The sequence below is a fragment of the Semicossyphus pulcher genome, unplaced genomic scaffold, assembly GCF_022749685.1.
Source record: "Semicossyphus pulcher isolate SPU_LCO1_2020_fin unplaced genomic scaffold, fSemPul1.0.p SCAF_13, whole genome shotgun sequence".
Classification (NCBI taxonomy): Eukaryota; Metazoa; Chordata; class Actinopteri; order Labriformes; family Labridae; genus Semicossyphus; species Semicossyphus pulcher.
The window spans coordinates 112,196-131,521 of record NW_027211637.1 but is presented as its reverse complement, the minus strand read 5'-3'; the positions used below and the strand labels follow the sequence as shown (position 1 = coordinate 131,521).

At 38.6% G+C, this 19,326-nt stretch overlaps 1 protein-coding gene across 1 annotated transcript in view; it reads left to right on the top strand.

Annotated features, from left to right (window-relative positions):
* Positions 1-10,820, top strand: part of ntsr1 (neurotensin receptor 1 (high affinity)) — a 36,776-nt gene extending 25,956 nt beyond the window's left edge. The window contains exon 4 of the mRNA XM_069660887.1: positions 10,565-10,820. Coding sequence (XP_069516988.1) covers positions 10,565-10,820 — 256 coding nt within the window. The remainder of the gene's footprint in view (positions 1-10,564) is intronic.
* The last annotated feature ends 8,506 nt before the right edge of the window (positions 10,821-19,326 follow it).

Sequence of the window (19,326 nt, the reverse complement as noted above, 5' to 3'; positions counted from 1 at the left end):
AGCCGCCTCACCTTTTGCAGCTACCTCACTGTCACACTGCACTTTCCAGACGGAAACTCCGGACCACGTTGTAGCAGAGTATATCATTTTTATTCTGAGATCAGGCTTTTTACAGCATACATCAAACAATCTAATGAAGAGCTCCTCACGGAGACATCCCCCTGACTGACCTCTCCAGCCCTAGGCACTGGAGAGGAACCCCCTTCTGACTGAAATTCACCTCCCTTTAACTCTTTCCTACAGGTGCCATTAATTACCCCCACACACCGGTAAACACTTCCCCTCTGATCTTCAGATCCACATTCTCAGCTTATCTACACAAAATCAATCCCCCTTTACATACTGTAACTTAATGAGTGCTATTGATAGGAATGTAATGATAAATAAATGTTATTAACAGGAAAAGAGTGAAATAATTAATACATTTATTGGCCAATCCCAAAATAAATCACAGTATTCACTAAAAATTCCCAAACCTCCCACCTACAAACCACTTTGCTCAGTATGTGTACACGTGTATGTGTGTGTGGGTGTGCGTGTGTGTGTATGTATGTGTATGTGTGGGTGTGTGTGTGCATGTTTGGGTGTAAGTGTAAGTGTTAGACAGACAGGGCTCCCTTCACACTCACCGTCTGCAGCTGCCTCACCGTCTACAGCTGCCTCACCTCCGCAGCCGCCTCAACTTCTGCAGCCGCCTCACCGTCTGCGGCTGCCCCACCGTCTGCAGCCGCCTCACCTTCTGCAGCCATGTTTCAGTCCACTTTATTTTCGCTGCTCACCATTCATCATACATCAATCAATCTAATTTTATTTATAAGGCATCAAATCATAAGCAAAGTTATCTCAGACATTTTACGAACAGAGCAGGTGTAGACCGTACTCTTTTTTTATTTAGAGAGACCCAACATGAATCCACCATGAGCAGAAAATTGGGGTAGACATAATCCATCCATCCATCCATTATCCATTCATCTTCCCTCCATCCATCCATCCATCCGTCTATCCATCCATCTATCCATCCATCATCCATCCGTCTATCCATCCATCATCCATCCATCTATCCATCCATCATCCATCCGTCTATCCATCCATCATCCATTCATCATCCATCCATCTATCCATCCATCATCCATCCGTCTATCCATCCATCATCCATTCATCATCCATCCATCTATCCATCCATCATCCATCCGTCTATCCATCCATCATCCATCCATCTATCCATCCATCATCCATCCATCCATCCATCCATCCATCCATCTATTATCCATCCATCCATTATCGATCCATCATCCATCCATCCATCCGTCTATCCATCCATCATCCATCCATCTATCAATCCATCATCCATCCATCCATCATCCATCCATCTATCCATCCATCATCCATCCGTCTTTCCATCCATCATCCATCTATCTATCCATCCATCATCCATCCATCCATCCATCATCCATCCATCATCCATCCATCATCAATCCTTTATCCATCTATTATCCATTATCTATCCATTTTTCATCCATCATCCATCCATCATCCATCCATCATCCATCTATCCATCCATCCATCAAGTCATAATTTTAACCTCTTAGTACTTAAATTTATAACTGACGAACAAGACTTCAGTATAACTCAAACAGGTCTTATTCATATACATGATGATGTGTTTAAATCTCAAAGCAGTATTGTGCTAACTTGTCACTATAATAAGTGGATAATGCTAACACTACGTTATAATGTTAATAAAACTGAACAGTTTTTATTCTCAGTGAGTTTGATGAAACCTCAGCAGCAACAATATTATTAGGCTTATATCTTTTAAAAAAAATGTCTTTAAGGCAAAAGACAAAATAAAAGTCCCTCAGTCAAAGTTTCAGTTTCAAAATAAAAGACTTTACTTTAAAGGCTTAAATCATTTTTTTAATCTCTCCTGTTATCTGTGGCTTCCAGATAATCTGAATAATCATACTCATAAGCACTCACTGTGTGTGCTGTGTGCTGTGTGTGTGTGTGGACTCCCTTCTGAACTTGAATCTCACACACACACACACACACTGCATTAGGGTTTTAATGTGATATGACACAGAGCTTCATTTAACAGGATCAGAGGTAAAATCCCAGAATAAGAAATGTTTCACAGGAGGCAGACTGTTTGTGTTTTCTGCAGAGTGCAGATAGATTAGCTGTGTGTGTATGTGTGTTGTGTGTGTGTGCGCTGATAACTATAAATATGATAATACTATAAATAAAAATTATAATAATAAATATGACACTGAAGCTGCAGGTTGTAATATGCTGCACCTGCTGTCTCTATAATGAAACTAAGCTGCTTCACTGACTCCTATCAGAGTCCAAATGATCCAGGGAATAGACCAGCCCCTCATCCATTACATACACAGAGCCCACAGAACAACTGAGTACGTGGAATGAAAAGGTCATGTTCAATACTTCCCCTGTTGTCCTCTCTACCCCCCTCATTTACATTTTATGGAGCTGCTCTATGCACACAGACACACCCACACACACACACACACACATGCACACTGACTCGTCCATGGCAGCAGCGGATCAATAGATCAGATCAATAAAGAAGATTGTAGTAAGTGAGGAGACGCTCAGAGGTTTATTCACTGTGTGTGAGGCGTTGTTTTCTCCTGTTTCTGTGTTAAATACTAAACCTTCATCTGTATCCAAGAAGAAACATTTATATAAAGACTTGAACAGCTGAAGAGAGACAGGAAATGCAGAGAGGAGAGAGTGAGGGTTTAATATCACCCTTTATATGTTTCATACATTAACACGTTTTATATCACCCTTTATATGTTTCACACATTAACACGTTTTATATCACCCTTTATATGTTTCACACATTAACACGTTTAATATCACCCTTTACATGTTTCACACATTAACACGTTTAATATCACCCTTTACATGTTTCACACATTAACACGTTTTATATCACCCTTTACATGTTTCACACATTAACACGTTTAATATCACCCTTTACATGTTTCACACATTAACACGTTTAATATCACCCTTTACATGTTTCATACATTAACACGTTTAATATCGTCCTTTACATGTTTCACACATTAACACGTTTTATATCACCCTTTACATGTTTCACACATTAACACGTTTAATATCATCCTTTACATGTTTCATACATTAACACGTTTTATATCACCCTTTACATGTTTCATACATTAACACGTTTAATATCATCCTTTACATGTTTCATACATTAACACTTTTTATATCATCCTTTACATGTTTCATACATTAACACGTTTAATATCGTCCTTTACATGTTTCATACATTAACACGTTTTATATCATCCTTTACATGTTTCATACATTAACACGTTTAATATCATCCTTAATATGTTTCACACATTAACACGTTTTATATCATCCTTTACATGTTTCATACATTAACACGTTTAATATCATCCTTAATATGTTTCACACATTAACACGTTTTATATCACCCTTTACATGTTTCATACATTAACACGTTTTATATCACCCTTTACATGTTTCATACATTAACACGTTTAATATTATCCTTTATATGTTTCATACATTAACACGTTTAATATCATCCTTTACATGTTTCATACATGAACACGTTTAATATCATCCTTTACATGTTTCATACATTAACACGTTTTACATCACCCTTTACATGTTTCATACATTAACACGTTTAATATCACCCTTTACATGTTTCATACATTAACACGTTTTATATCACCCTTTACATGTTTCATACATTAACACGTTTAATATCACCCTTTATATGTTTCATACATTAACACGTTTAATATCACCCTTTACATGATTCATACATGAACACGTTTAATATCACCCTTTACATGATTCATACATGAACACGTTTAATATCATCCTTTACATGTTTCATACATTAACACGTTTAATATCACCCTTTACATGATTCATACATTAACACGTTTAATATCACCCTTTACATGTTTCATACATTAACACGTTTAATATCATCCTTTACATGTTTCATACATTAACACGTTTAATATCATCCTTTATATGTTTCATACATTAACACGTTTAATATCATCCTTAATATGTTTCATACATTAACACGTTTTATATCACCCTTTACATGTTTCATACATTAAAACGTTTCATATCACCCTTTACATGATTCATACATTAACACGTTTTATATCACCCTTTACATGTTTCATACATTAAAACGTTTAATATCACCCTTTACATGTTTCATACATTAACACGTTTAATATCATCCTTTACATGTTTCATACATTAAAACGTTTAATATCACCCTTTACATGATTCATACATTAACACGTTTTATATCACCCTTTACATGTTTCATACATTAAAACGTTTAATATCACCCTTTATATGTTTCATACATTAACACGTTTTATATCACCCTTTACATGTTTCATACATTAAAACGTTTAATATCACCCTTTATATGTTTCATACATTAACACGTTTTATATCACCCTTTACATGTTTCATACATTAACACGTTTAATATCACCCTTTATATGTTTCATACATTAACACGTTTAATATCATCCTTTACATGTTTCATACATTAACACGTTTAATATCATCCTTTACATGTTTCATACATTAAAACGTTTAATATCACCCTTTACATGATTCATACATTAACACGTTTTATATCACCCTTTACATGTTTCATACATTAAAACGTTTAATATCATCCTTTACATGTTTCATACATTAACACTAGGTAGCCTAGCATGCTAGCTTGATGAAAGCCAAATGTTGAATTTCAGTTTGAATTGACTTAGCTTGAACAACCAAAGATGATAACATCTGTGCTTCTTTAAAGTGGGGAAGTCATCTGTGTTTAGTTCAGTTGTTCACATACACTGAAGTTTAAAGCTCCAACGCTATTTCATGTTTTATGTTATTCAAAAAATACATTTTACTTTTAACTTTGTGTCTGTTTAAACTCTGTTTTCCTTCTTCAGTTTCTCCTCTGACCTTGTTGATTTCTATTTTTATTTTACTGTAAGTTAAAATCTATTTCTAGTTTCTCTCCTTTGCTCCTCACATTGCCGTTCTTATGTAATCCTTAAATCCTAAATGTCTCCTCCTCTCCTGCTGAGCATCTTAATTTCCTCCTCCTCCTCCTCCTCCTCTTCATCAGTAAATCAGAAGCACTGAGTCATATCAGTTAAAAGCACACAATAAACTGAACCTCTCTCAGTGCAGGGCAAACACTAACATTATAATAAATGTTTCTCATAACCTCTTTAAGAGAAAAGGTTTATTTATAGAATAAGACATGCCAGTTCCTTATTAGATTACAGATTAAATGAAAATGGACGTTCTGAAGATTAAATCCGAAGCGTTTCACAGTACGACATAACAAACGACAAAACACAATAACATTTAACATGTAAAACATAACATTTAACAAAAATTTTACATTTAACGCAAAAATAATTTTTCACTCACAACATTAATCATATAACTGTAAAATATAACATTTAATATATAATTTAACATAAAACATTTAAAATCTAACTTAAACATATAACATACAACATACTCTATAACTTTTAACATTGCTGAGCCACTGCAGACATGTTAGCACCATAAAGTGGGATTACTTCCATGTAAAAGCTTTAATTAATACACATTATTATTATTATTATTATTATTACTATGCTACCTTTTATAATAATACCTGTGTATTGTAAATGTAAATGTTCTTTATTTATACAGCCCTTTACAACAACCCTTTCGGTGGACCAAAGTGCTTTACAATAGATAGTAAATAAAAAGGAATAAATAAAAACAATAAAAAACACAATACAAACAATACAAGCAATAAAATAAAATAAAATAAAAATGACAGTAAAAGTGTCACCACACTACTGGGTATTAAAAGCCATCCTAAATAAATAGGTTTTCAGTCTAGATTTGAAGAGGCCCAGGTCAGAAATAAGACGCATTTCGGCGGGGGGCTTATTCCAGAGCCTGGGAGCAGCAACAGAAAAGGCTTGGTCACCCCAGTGTTTGTATTTTGACCTGGGCACTTCCAACAGAAGTTGGTTAGACGACCTCAAAGCTCTACCAGGCTCACAAACGGTTAAAAGCTCAGATAAATAAGCTGGGGCAAGGCCATTAAGAGCTTTAAAGACAAACATTAAAAGTTTAAAATCAATTCTATAATGGATAGGAAGCCAATGAAGGGAGTTAAGAACAGGAGTGATGTGCTCTCGTCTGTTCGTGTTGGTTAAGAGACGAGCAGCAGCGTTTTGCACAAGTTGAAGGCGACTAAGAGAAGACTGGGAGATGCCAACATAAAGTGCATTGCAGTAGTCTAATCCTGAACTGATTAGAGCATGGATGGTTTTCTCAAGGTCGTGACGGCTTAAAAACATTTTAACTTTGGCTAGGAGACGTAGCTGGAAAAAAGTAGTGCTGACAACATTGTCGATTTGTTTGTTAAGCTTCAATTGTCTGTCGAAAACTACTCCCAGATTTCTGACGGTTGGACTGAGCCTTGAAAACAAGGTGCCAAAGCCAGCTGTCGCAGTCTCCCCAAACACAATACATTCCGTCTTATCATCGTTTAAATGAAGAAATGTTGGGCCAACCACTGCTTAATATCAGCAATACAGGCAAACAAAGAACTTTGTGCACTGTCACTGTTAGGCTTCACTGGCAGATAGATTTGTAGATCATCTGCATAACAATGAAAAGAAAGGTTGTGCCTAGCTATAATTGACCCAAGTGGCAACATATATAATGAAAAGAGAATAGGGCCAAGAATAGAACCTTGTGGGACCCCACAGTAGAGAGGAGCACTGGAAGAGGGCAAGTCACCAACCATAACAGAGAAGGTTCTACTGGACAAGTAAGATGTAAACCACTTCAGAGCAGTGCCGTGGATGCCAACATAATTGTTCAAGTGGGCCAGAAGGACTGAATGGTCCACCGTGTCAAAGGCTGCCGTGAGGTCAAGCAGCACTAGGACAACAGGGCACTTGGCATCCACTCAGTGCTGTGACGAGACCTAAACCCAGACTGAAACTTCTCTAGAACAGAGTTGTTTTCCAGATAGGACTGTAATTGTTTAAAAACAACTTTTTCTAAAACCAGAAGGGCAGATGAGAAACAGGTCTAAAATTTGATAACACTGAGGGGTCAAGATTAGGCTTCTTAAGAAGGTCCCTGACCACGGCATGTTTAAAGGCAGCTGGGATGGCTCCTAATCTAAGGCAGGTGTTAATAAGAACCAGAAGACTAGGCCCCACAGTATTAAAAACCAATTTCAGCACTTTGGCAGGGACAATATCCAATGGGCAATTTGTAGGTTTTAAAGATTTCACTACGTCACCGAGAGAGGAGAGAGAAACCAACTCAAACTGTTCAAACACAGCAGAATGAGTTGGGGCAACAAGCAAATCCTTATTAAAACTCATATTAAAACTCTTACTGGTGTCTTGTCTGACAGAATCCACTTTGTCAACAAAATAACGAAATAAAGAATAATAATAATAAAGAAAATTCTCTCAAGTGGCGGTTGAGACATCAGTCACAGCAGAAGTGCATGGGTTGACAACAGCATTAATTGTATTAAATAACACCCTGGGACAGCGACTGCTGCTAGAAATAATATTAGAGAGGTACTGAGTTTTTGCTTCTCGTACAGCCCTCTGATAATCAGCAAGGGAGTTTGTTAACATTTCCAGAGACACATGTAGTTTGTCCTTCTTCCATCTGCGTTCAGCCTGCCTGCAACGTTGCCTGATGGCGCGGGTGGTGTCATTCAACCAGGGATCCGTTCTTGACTTGGCAGATTTTTGCCTAAAAGGGGCAATAGAGTCCAGAATCCCAGCGCAAGTGGAGTGGAGGGAGGATAGAAAGTTATCAGGACAGAGAGGGGTAACCAAACCAATTGATGATAGGATGGAGCAGGAGGTTCGCTAACTGATTGGGGGGCTATCAGTTTAAAAATAACAGGGAAGTGATCTGAGATTGCAGTCTCCGAAATCTCTTTGAGGGAGACTGAGAGGCCGAGCGAAATAACAAGGTCTAAGGTGTGCCCAAGATGGTGTGTTGGTTTATCCACTGATTGAATTAAATTAAAAGTTGCCCACAGACTTTTGAAGTTAGTGGCAAATTGATCAGATGGACAACAAACATGAACATAAAAATCACCACAAATCAGGGGCTTATCATATTTTGGGAGAATGTCTGCCAAAACTCTGAAAACTGATGAATAAAGTCCTTATTATATTTCGGAGGGCGGTAGACAACAGCACACAATACGGGACTTGCGAACTCCACCACAAACAGTTGAAGTTCAAAAGAGGAGTATGTATCTGTGGGAAGAAGCCTACATTTAAAACTGTCATTGAACACAGCAGCAAGCCCCCCCCCCTCGCCCCGAAACTCGCGGGGAGCTGAAGAAAGAACAGCTGGGTGGGAGGAGCTCAGAGAAGGCGCTGTTTTCACATGGCTTCAGCCAGGTTTCAGTCAAAGGGAGAAAATCCAAAGAATGCAAGGTAAAAAAGTCATTTAGAATGAAAGTCTTATTTACAGCGGACCTGGTGTTGATCAGAGCCATGCGAACCAAACACTGATCAGTCAGTATTACTTATTATATTACTACATTCTTCCTGGTGGTGACCTCTGTGGTAATGAAGTCTTTTGAGCGCCTGGTGCTCTCACAACTGGAGAACGTCACAGACCCCCTGAGGTCCCTGAAGGCACACGCCAGCAGACTGAGGGACAGCTTCTTCCACCAGGCCATCAGACTTTTAAATAAATAAAACAACACAAGTGCAATTAAACCCCCTGTGCAATACCCTCACGAATGTGCAATACTTCTCTCTTGAATGTCCAAGACCTCTGCCTTACATGTACATAATATTGCCTTATAATGTATACACTAGAAACATGTTTATATTTCTCAAATATCCTTATTATTAATAATACTTTTATTTTATATTAGTTTCGTTACTGCTTCCTTATTTTATTATCATTTTTTGTTTCAATCTATTTTATGTCTCTATATTTAGTATTTCACCATTTCACACCATTGTACTTGTAACTGGAGTTACAATTAACATCCTGAATCTTGAACCTATGCCAGGATCCTGTTTGTGGATTTCAGCTCTGCCTTCAACACGATCATCCCGGCTCTGCTTCAGGACAAGCTCTCCCAGCTGAACGTGCCCGACGCCACCTGCAGGTGGATCACAGACTTTCTGTCCGACAGGAGGCAGCACGTGAAGCTGGGGAAACACGTCTCTGACTCCAGGACCATCAGCACCGGCTCCCCTCAAGGCTGCGCTCTTTCCCCTCTGCTCTTCTCCCTGTACACCAACAGCTGCGCCTCCAGTCATCAGTCCGTCAAGCTCCTGAAGCTCGCGGACGACACCACCCTCATTGGACTCATCTCTGGTGGGGACGAGTCTGCCTACAGGTGGGAGATTGACCACCTGGTGACCTGGTGTGGTGAGAACAACCTGGAGCTTAACGCTCTGAAGACAGTGGAGATGGTTGTGGACTTTAGAAAGACAGCAGCCACACCCACCCCCATCACCATCACTCCACTGTTTCCACTGTGGAGTCTTTCCGCTTCCTGGGGACCATCATCAGCCAGGACCTCAGGTGGGAGCTGAACATCGCTGCGGCTCTGCAGAGAGCGTGATTGGTTGCAATCTGCCTAGGACCCTGAGGTGTGCGGGTAAGATCGAGGCCGACCCCTCTCACTCCGGACACAGTCTCTTTGAGACCCTCCCCTCTGGCAAGAGGCTGCGCTCCATCAGGACCAAAACCTCCCGACACAGGAACAGTTTCTTCCCCTCTGCTGCCAGCCTCGTCAACAAGGCCCCCCCCACCCCCCCACTTGACATGGACTATCATACAGCCCCTCAGTCACTCAACAGTGCACGAATGTTTAAGACTCCAATTCAGACTATGAACAGACTACATTAACACACACTGGACTTTTATATTGTATTATACGTTTTTTGCACTCACTAATATCCTGCACAGTTTTTAATTACACCTGGGGCTGGTTTCAGTGGTTTCTAGTGTTAGGCCAGTCTTAATTTTGCTTATAGATTAGTCTAAGTAGTGCTTAAGATAGTGAAGAACTAAACTGCTTTGTGAAACCGATGAATTTAGATGTCTATCTGAAGTCTATTTGTTATATCTATGCCATAGTCAAAGTCTATCTTTGTGAAACCGGCTCCTGTTGTACATATTTTGTATTATACGTATTGCTTTTTATATTTTTATTCGTATTGCTTATTTTTTATCTTATTCTATTTAAGTCTTTTACTTATTTTTATTCTCGTTCTGTGTTAATCGTTTTGCACCAAAATCACCAAAACAAATTCCTTGTATGTGTAAACCTACTTGGCAATAAACCTGATTCTGATTCTGGTTAGATTTGATGTATATATTTTTGTTCCATGTTTAAGTTTCAACATATTTATATGTTTTATACTTTACAGATAACATGTCTCTCTGTCCTGTGTTCCAGTGACCTGTACGACTTCTATCACTACTTCTACATGCTGACCAACGTCCTGTTCTACGTCAGCTCGGCCATCAATCCGATCCTCTACAACCTGGTGTCAGCAAACTACCGACAGATCTTCTTCGCCACCTTGCGATACCCCTGCCTGCCCTGCCGCCACACAGCTCGAAGACACGCCCACCCCCTGACCCGCCACTCCATCAGCATCTCCAGCAGCCACACGCTGTCCACCAACATCATCAAGGAGACAGCTTACTGATAAACACTTTTATATGTTATTCACCCTCTGGTCATGAGGTCACCCTCCTCTCAGGTGGACTCACCTGAGACCGGTCTCAGACCACTGAGACTTCACCTTAGACACATTTTATCAAATGTGTTGCTTTGTGTCGTATCTTTAGGTAACATGAGTTTGATGAAATCAGAAAGCAAACAATTCAAAGGAAGAATGAAACATGAACTGTGATGTAAACATTCTGTGTGTTTGTTTGGTGCTGTTTAACGAATCAACTGTTTCAGTGTTTTAGTATCAGTGCATAAAAAACGTGATATTATTTTCCTTATAACAATGAATGTGAGCAAAATGTCCACCATTACAGTTCTGATGTACCTGTCCTGATGGCGCACACCTGTGGACACACCTGGATTTCATGTTAGATAATAGACTGGAGGTAGTGAATCCAGGTTGCTCTGGCAGTTTTACAGAAAGAATGCTTTTAATTCATCACCTATTACTTATGTGGTCTCTGTTATTGGTCAGAAGGTGAGTGTAGATACAGAGTCACACAGATTCACTCTGAATGATGAATGTGGTTCGTAAATATTCTAACAGAATTCTATTTTACACAACAAGCCATATACTTTTACAATGGCATCATATTGGTGTCCCAGTGTGTGTTTACAGCATTACAGCATAATGGAAGCAAACGAGGTGCAACATGTGAACAAACAGCACGAGCTTCACACGCACACACGCACACACAGGGCTGCACCATCCTGCTGGCTCTGGCGTTTACACTGAAGCTGTTTCACCTCTGGTACTACCTCCACTGACAGCTCTAAGGAGGAATGACCTCGCTCCACCTCAGCCTCCGTGACTTTTACACAGAAGAAGAGGAGGAGCAGGCCAGTCTCCAACAGGCTGCAAGAGGGGCTTTAGAGTGTTTCTGGTGATTCTGTCACTTTAAGAGTATTTATAAACAGGATCAGTGGGTTCAGTTTTTTTTAACATAGCAGTATTTAACATGTAGAGCAATAACACGTTTGAAATGTATTACTGCACATACACAACAAGGCACAACTGGAAGGTAAACTGGGCCTGTGGGGGCAGGCAGAGATCAACGTGACGATATGAAACTTGGTGGACTGTGTTAGCCACAGAGGATCAGCTAAAGTCCATCTTTATCAATCAGAGTTCTGTGATTGATTGCTTTGTGCTGAATGACATGTGGCAGAACAACATGATTTCAACATGCTTTGAATTACTGAATTAGCTTCACTGTTGTAAAAATATTTTTTCCATAGAAAATCTGCACCTCATGATTAAAGTCAGTCACTGAATGTATTGATTACAAAGCTGATCGACTGTATAAACTGTACAAATGCCCATGAGAACAGGAAATATCTTGATGAACATGATTACAGGATTAAACATTAAGTCAGGATGCTAAATGTTTTAATGTGTCGACAGTGTTTCCCCGTGGAGATTGAATGAACTGCAGTGACTTCATGTTTTTCAGTATTCTAAAGTACAGGTGTGTACAGTATGTGCAGTGTGAAGGTAATATGTTTAATATAATATTTGTGTATTTCTATTTTACCATGAGTCTTGATGATGGTTTCATGTGTGTTTTTGTGAATGTGAAGTCTCTGTTCATACAGATGTCAGCGGTGAATCAGCATAACGTGACCATTTTATTCACAAGAGAAACAAACGCCTGATTTCAGGTAATCAGTGGCTTTTATTCTGAAGGCTGCTGTAGTGTCGTCTGGTTAATGGAGTGCACTCAAAGCCTTTTACACATGCGTCCCCCCTTTCATACACATTCATATTATTACAGTTCAACCTGGGGGGACATGAATATATGAAACACATTTAATTACTATTAATTTGTGTTGGACTATTTCAGTTTGAATAAAAATATGGTGTGACATTATTTCAATCCAGCAGACCAACAACCTGAGCACCTGAGTTTGCTCATAAACGCTCTTGTTTTTTTAATGACAATGTACACTGCTGCCACCTTTAGAGCCATCACTCTGCATGTTCTGTTGGTATTATATATATTATTATAGCGTACTGAGTTTGTGTTGGTGACAGTTATGTGTTTGATATGTCTTTGTGTATCTGTTCACTATCTGTGAACACTTTAAGGGGGGAATTCGCTAAGATTGAATTGCGGCCGCTAGTAGCTCCATAAATTGAGCATCATTTGCCCCCTCTATCGGCTCCGTCTCAAGGTGTGTTTCACCTAGCAATGTACTCTGATGATATTCAAGCACAAAACAGCCGTAAAGTTTAACAGATCTGTGCAGTTTGCTCTTGTTTTGTGTCTGATTGTGGAGAGAAGCTGTCTTCACCACCTCTCTCTGCTGCGCAGTGCTGCGCTCTCAGGCATCAGTTGAGCGCATACTGACCTACCTCAACTGCATGCACAGATCGATGATGAGCAGGGAGAGAGGGGGGCAGCTCTTTAACAGTTTATTGTAGTAGTCCCGACTCGACCAGTGTTTACTAGTTTCACTGTCTGTAACGCAGCTTTATTTTTTAAACGAACGCGCTCGTCCAGATAATAATCCCCGTCATGCGTAACGGCTTCAGACCGTCTGTGTGCCCGTGTGTTGGGGTTGAGCCCCGGACTGATTGGTCTCCCGAATATAATAATAATAATGACAATATATTATTAACAGATTGTTTTTACAGACACATTTTTTTTTCACATTTTTTGATCACACAAAGGTGGAATTGTTGTCATAATCAGTGTAAACTCAGAGTGTGACAGCCCTGCGCCGCAGTTACCACCAGCTTTCTGCAGGCCTATTTTGTGAATTAGGTGTTTTTTGCCACGAGACACCTTTGCATAGAATGGGGCCAAATTTTCCCCAAATGTCTGCGTAATGATTCATTTAAATACGCACAAACGGCACTAGAGCACGGATAAGCTGTTTGCTCTGCAGCGCACTTTGGGGTGCATTCAACCCTCTGCATGTGCTTTGAGAATGAGGCGGATATACCTTTTTGGGTCATTTGCACAGCTTTTGCACCCGCTAATACTTTAGTGAATTCCCCCTAAATGTTCTTTTTTTAAAACATCCAAACTTCAGATAAATGAACCTCCAGACAAACATACAGTGAGACTGTACATCTCTTATTTTTACAAACTAACTTTAACGGATGATGCAGTCAAACACCGCTGGTTTAGCTCAGCTGGTAGAGCAGGCGCCCCGTGTACAGAGGCTGCGGTCCGTGACGCACTGATCGAAGGTTCAACTCCTGGCCTGCCGATCATTCCCCACATTTCCTCCCTCTTCAGCTGTCCAATAAATAAAGGCAAAAAGTATTTAAAAAGAAAAAATAATGTTTCTCTTATTTAAGTCTGACTGTATTTCATTTCAACATAAATAATAAAAGAATGAAGATCTATAACCTGATTTTAATCTTTGAGGTCTCTGCTGGGTTTTTCACACAGTCACTCACACAGGTATAAACACACACACACACACACACACACACACACACACACACACACAACAATTAAAAGAGCAGAATCTGACCTTTTCTGAAGAACACAAATAACAATTAAGAGCCGCGGCTGCTCTTTAGTTTAGTTTAGTTTAGTTTAGTTTGGTTTAGTTTAGTTTAATTTAGTTTGGTTTAGTTTTCTGCTCTCTAGTTTAGTTTAGTTTAGTTTAGTTTAGTTTACTTTAGTTTAGTTTAGTTTAGTTTAATTTAATTTAATTTAATGTAATGTAATGTAATTTAATTTAGTTTAGTTTAGTTTAGTTTGGTTTAGTTTAATTTAGTTTAGTTTAGTTAAATTTAGTTTAGTTTAGTTTAGTTTGGTTTAGTTTAATTTAGTTTAGTTCAGTTTAGTTTAGTTTAGTTAAATTTAGTTTAGTGTAGTTTAGTCTGGTTTAGTTTAGTTTAGTTTAGTTTAGTTTAGTTTAGTTTAATTTAGTTTAATTTAGTTTAATTTAATTTAGTTTAGTTTAGTTTGGTTTTGTGTGCTTTACTTGAGTTTAGTTTAGTTTAATTTAGTTTGGTTTAGTTTTCTGCTCTTTAGTTTAGTTTGGTTTAGTTTAATTTAGTTTAGTTTAGTTTAGTTAAATTTAGTTTAGTTTAGTTTAGTTTGGTTTTGTGTGCTTTACTTGAGTTTAGTTTAGTTTAGTTTAATTTAGTTTGGTTTAGTTTTCTGCTCTTTAGTTTAGTTTGGTTTAGTTTAATTTAGTTTAGTTTAGTTTAGTTTAGTTAAATTTAGTTTAGTTTAGTTTAGTTTGGTTTTGTGTGCTTTACTTGAGTTTAGTTTAGTGTTGTTTGGTTTGGTTTAGTTTTGTGCTCTTTAGTTTAGTTTAGTTTAGTTTAATTTAGTTTGGTTTTGTGCTCTTTAGTTTAGTTTTGTGCTGTTCAGTTTGGTTTGGTTTAACTTAGTTTAGTTTAGTTTAGTTTAGTGTTGTTTAGTTTAGTTTAGTTTTGTGCTCTTTAGTTTAGTTTATTTTGGTTAGGTTTGGTTTAGTTTAGTTTAGTTCGGTTTAGTTCTGTTCGGTTTAGTTTAGTCTAGTTTGGTTTAACTGAGTTTAGTATGGTTTAATGTAGTTTACTGTAGTTTGCACATTGCACATTTTAGAGTGGCCTTTTATTGTGGCCAGCCTAAGGCACACGTGCAATAATCATGCTGTCTAATCATCATCTTGATATGCCACACCTGTGAGGTGGATGGATTATCTCGGCGAAGCAGAAGTGCTCACTAACACAGATTTAAACACATTTGTGAACAATATTTGAGAGAAATGGGCCTTTTGTGTTCATAGAAAAAGTCTTAGATCTTTGAGTTCAGCTCATGAAAAATGGGAGCAAGTGTTGCGTTTATATTTTTGTTCAGTGTATGTTAGGTCTACTTACTCGATGGATTGTTGCCTGTTTTGGCCACACAGCCCTATTGATTGGGGGGCGGGGTGATCCTCCAACATGGTTACACAGCGCTGTGTAGTGTCCGAGGTATCATCCCTGGACACCCCTGGCCATCAGATTCAAATGCCTCATCTTCATCGTCGAATTCAGGTAAATAATCAGCCATGGCTTTTGAAAAATATTCCTGCTGGCCGTCCTCTACGTAAACAAATCCTCTCTCCAACTCTAACTCACGCTTCCACCGTCCTGTTCAGGAAACATCTCACCACCCTCTTGATTTCAGAAAGAGACATCTCCTTGAGCAAGATCTTTGTAGGGATGATTTCCGTAATGTTGTCGGACACCTGGGGTAAAAATCTGAGGCTGTCAGTGTTAAAAACAAGCACTTTTAGTGGTTGTACTTTGATTGACCGCAGTTGCCCTGGATTTTGTTGCAGCCATTGCGGCCGTATCGTGGTTACGGCGGAGGCTATCTACTGTAATGTTTTTGTTCCTATGAGTCATTTCGAAACAAATTTGTACAAGTACGGCCCAGGTTTAAAAAATACCGACCTTCTCCTTAACGTTTAGTTTATTGCTCTTTAGTTTAGATTAGTTTAGGTCACCTTGGTTAGTTTAGTTAAGTTTAGTTTAATTTGCTTTATTTTAGTTTTGCTTGGATTGCAGAAATAACAAAACCTTTCAAAATAAAAGCTCTTATTTAGGAAGAGGAGCAGACAGAGGAGGAGATAGACAGAGGAGGAAACGTACTGAGACAAAGAGGAGGAGACAGAGGAGCAGAACAAGGAGCAGACAGAGGAGGAGACAGAGGAGCCAACAGACTTGAGAGGAAGAGGAGCAGAAAGAGGAGGAGACAGAGGAGCAGCTTGTTAATCTCTAAGAATCTGCAGACAAACTGTTTTTAGTGTGTGTGTGTGTGTGTGTGTGTGTGTGTGAGAGACACTCCACATTCCTCTCTGTTGAATCACTCGTGTTCGAGAGCCTGTTTTCCTGTTGAAACTAAAATCATAACAATCATCTGAATAATAATTTTACAAAACAATAGTAAATCTTTTTTTATTTGAATTAATTATTATTATAATTTTATATTCTATCAAATGAATAAAATAGACTTAGACTTAGACTTAGACTCAACTTTATTGATCCCTTTGGGATGACTCCCTCTGGGAAATTCAGTCTCCAGCAGCTTATACAGTACAATACAATAGGAAAGAATCAGCACACAGAGGGTAAAAAATAAAGATCAAAATATATATATCTATCGATATATATATATATATATAAAAAAGTACAAAATTAGATAACAAAGTATATAAAATATACACTCAAAAAAGAGCGATTAAAAGAGTTAAAAGAGCTAAATAACTGAAGAGCTACTGGAGAGGCAGCCGTCTCCCACAGCGCTCAACTACGAAACTCTACGAAATACTACAAATACTTCAAACTACAAATAATAGTGATTACAATAATAACAACGGAAATGTTATGTGTATTCAGCTCCCTCCACACAGGAGACAGGAAGAGGAACCAGGAGTTCAAAGTGCTTTACAATAAAATAGAACAAACTGGAGTAAAAATGAAAAGAGGTAAATTAAAATGAGTTATAGATTAAACCAAGAATTCAAATGAATAACAAACAAAGCAGACAATAAAAAATATGCTGAGAATAAAATATTAAGTCATTTTTTATTTGTATAGCGCCAAATCAGAACCAATGTTATCTCAAGACACTTTACAGACACACCAGGGGTCCGTTTCAGAAAGGAGGTTCAACAAACCCTCAACCCCGGACTGTGGTTGGACTTACTCTGAGTTAAAATTCGCTGGCTTTTTGGTTTCAAGACAGCTGATCAGAGTTAGTTCAATCAACTCTGAGTAGGTTCAGCCGGAGTTAAAAAGCCAGCATTAATGGAGCCCCGATACAACGATTCACCATGGCAACGGTACACAAAAAGAGGTCCTCCTACGTCACACCAGTGGAGCTCGAAATCCTCATGCGGACGTTCAGCGAATACGAGCATGTTTTTAGAAACATAAAGTAACACGAGCGGCGTGGGAAGAAACTGCTGCTCGAGTAAATTCGCAAGTTCGAACTGGTCTATTTATTTAATACTTAATCACGACCGTAAGCTAAAATTTATATTAATTTAGGAGCAATCCAGCGGGAGAAAAAAACATACATGGAAGCAGTTAAAAATAAAACAGAAGAACATCATTGAAAGGTGCGGCTCAGGCAGAACAGGCTCATGGCTGAACCTCACTTCAATCATATTTTAAATATGAAACAGATTAAATATCATTCAGTGGCTGTTTTAATGTGCATCAGCTTTATCCCTAACATGATGCTGACTTCACATACATTATAATTCATGTTGATTAAACTGAATGTGTTAGTTTAAAAAAAAAAATCCAATAACTTACGGCGTCTTATCTGAGCGCTCTCAGCAGTGGTGGTGGGAAATCTAAAAATAATGACTTTGACACAGATTTGTCTCTTGATTTTTTTTATCATAATTATAAAAGACTTTTGCAAAGCAGTCAGAGCAGCACAGAGACGCAACGTTTCTTCTTTTAATTTGTAACCGCTCAAACACACGCGTGAGACGGGCTGAATGAACGAGGAAGTGAATGAGGGTTTTATATTCTAGAGGGAGGAGACAGAGAGAAACTCGGAGTGTCCTGAAGAAAACCTGCTCCCGACCAGGTGAGGTTCACAGACACAGTTACCATAGTAACCAACTCAGAGTTAAAGTTACCTCTCTTTCTGAAACGGCAAACCTGAGGTTTCCCTCATTTCAGGGTTAACAAACCCGGGGTTTTCACTAAACCCGCTTTCTGAAACGGACCCCAGGTCTAGACCGACTCTTTGTTCTGTTATTTAAAGAGAGGCCCAACATGAATCACCATGAGCAGCTCTGAGCAACATTCAGCACATTGGCAGAAAAACTTCCTTTAACAGGCAGAAACCTCGAGCAGAACCAGACTCATGTTGGACATCTGAAGAGACTGGATGGGCTGAAAAATGGGATAGAAGGAGATGCAGGATAGAGACAGGCAGAGAGAGCAACAACAACATATGTTCTTGTTACAACAACAACAACAGGTAATACATACTAGTGTGAAGATTGGCCAATAATAAATTAGCAAGAACAGCATAGTAATGATAAGGGCTGTAGTAATCGTAATTGTAACAGTTTCTAACACGTCTAATCCATCAGTGTGAACACATGAAGACAAACAATCAATGAATGTGAACAGAGGTCTGAACAGGAACAAAAGCTGCAGCTCAGCTCTTTGTAATTTGACACGTGTTCAATAACACCTGCATCACGAGCATCAGTTTACGCTCTGCATGAGAAACATAAGGAACACAGAGCAAACAGGCGAGTAATCATGTGTGACACAGAAACAAAGGAGAGAGTGAAGAGATCTGTTTCCTGTGACATCACACGAAGCTGCTTCTGTCCAAATCATTCAGTAAAAAACTCAAACAGTAAAAATACAGAAACCGTTTGTTTCTGTTTTTATTCTTCATCAGACTCACACTTTGAGGTTTTTTGCGTCCTTAATCGGTAGGAAACGAGTCCATCAGTACAAATAATTAAAAACTGCATACAAACAAACCAAATCAATCAGC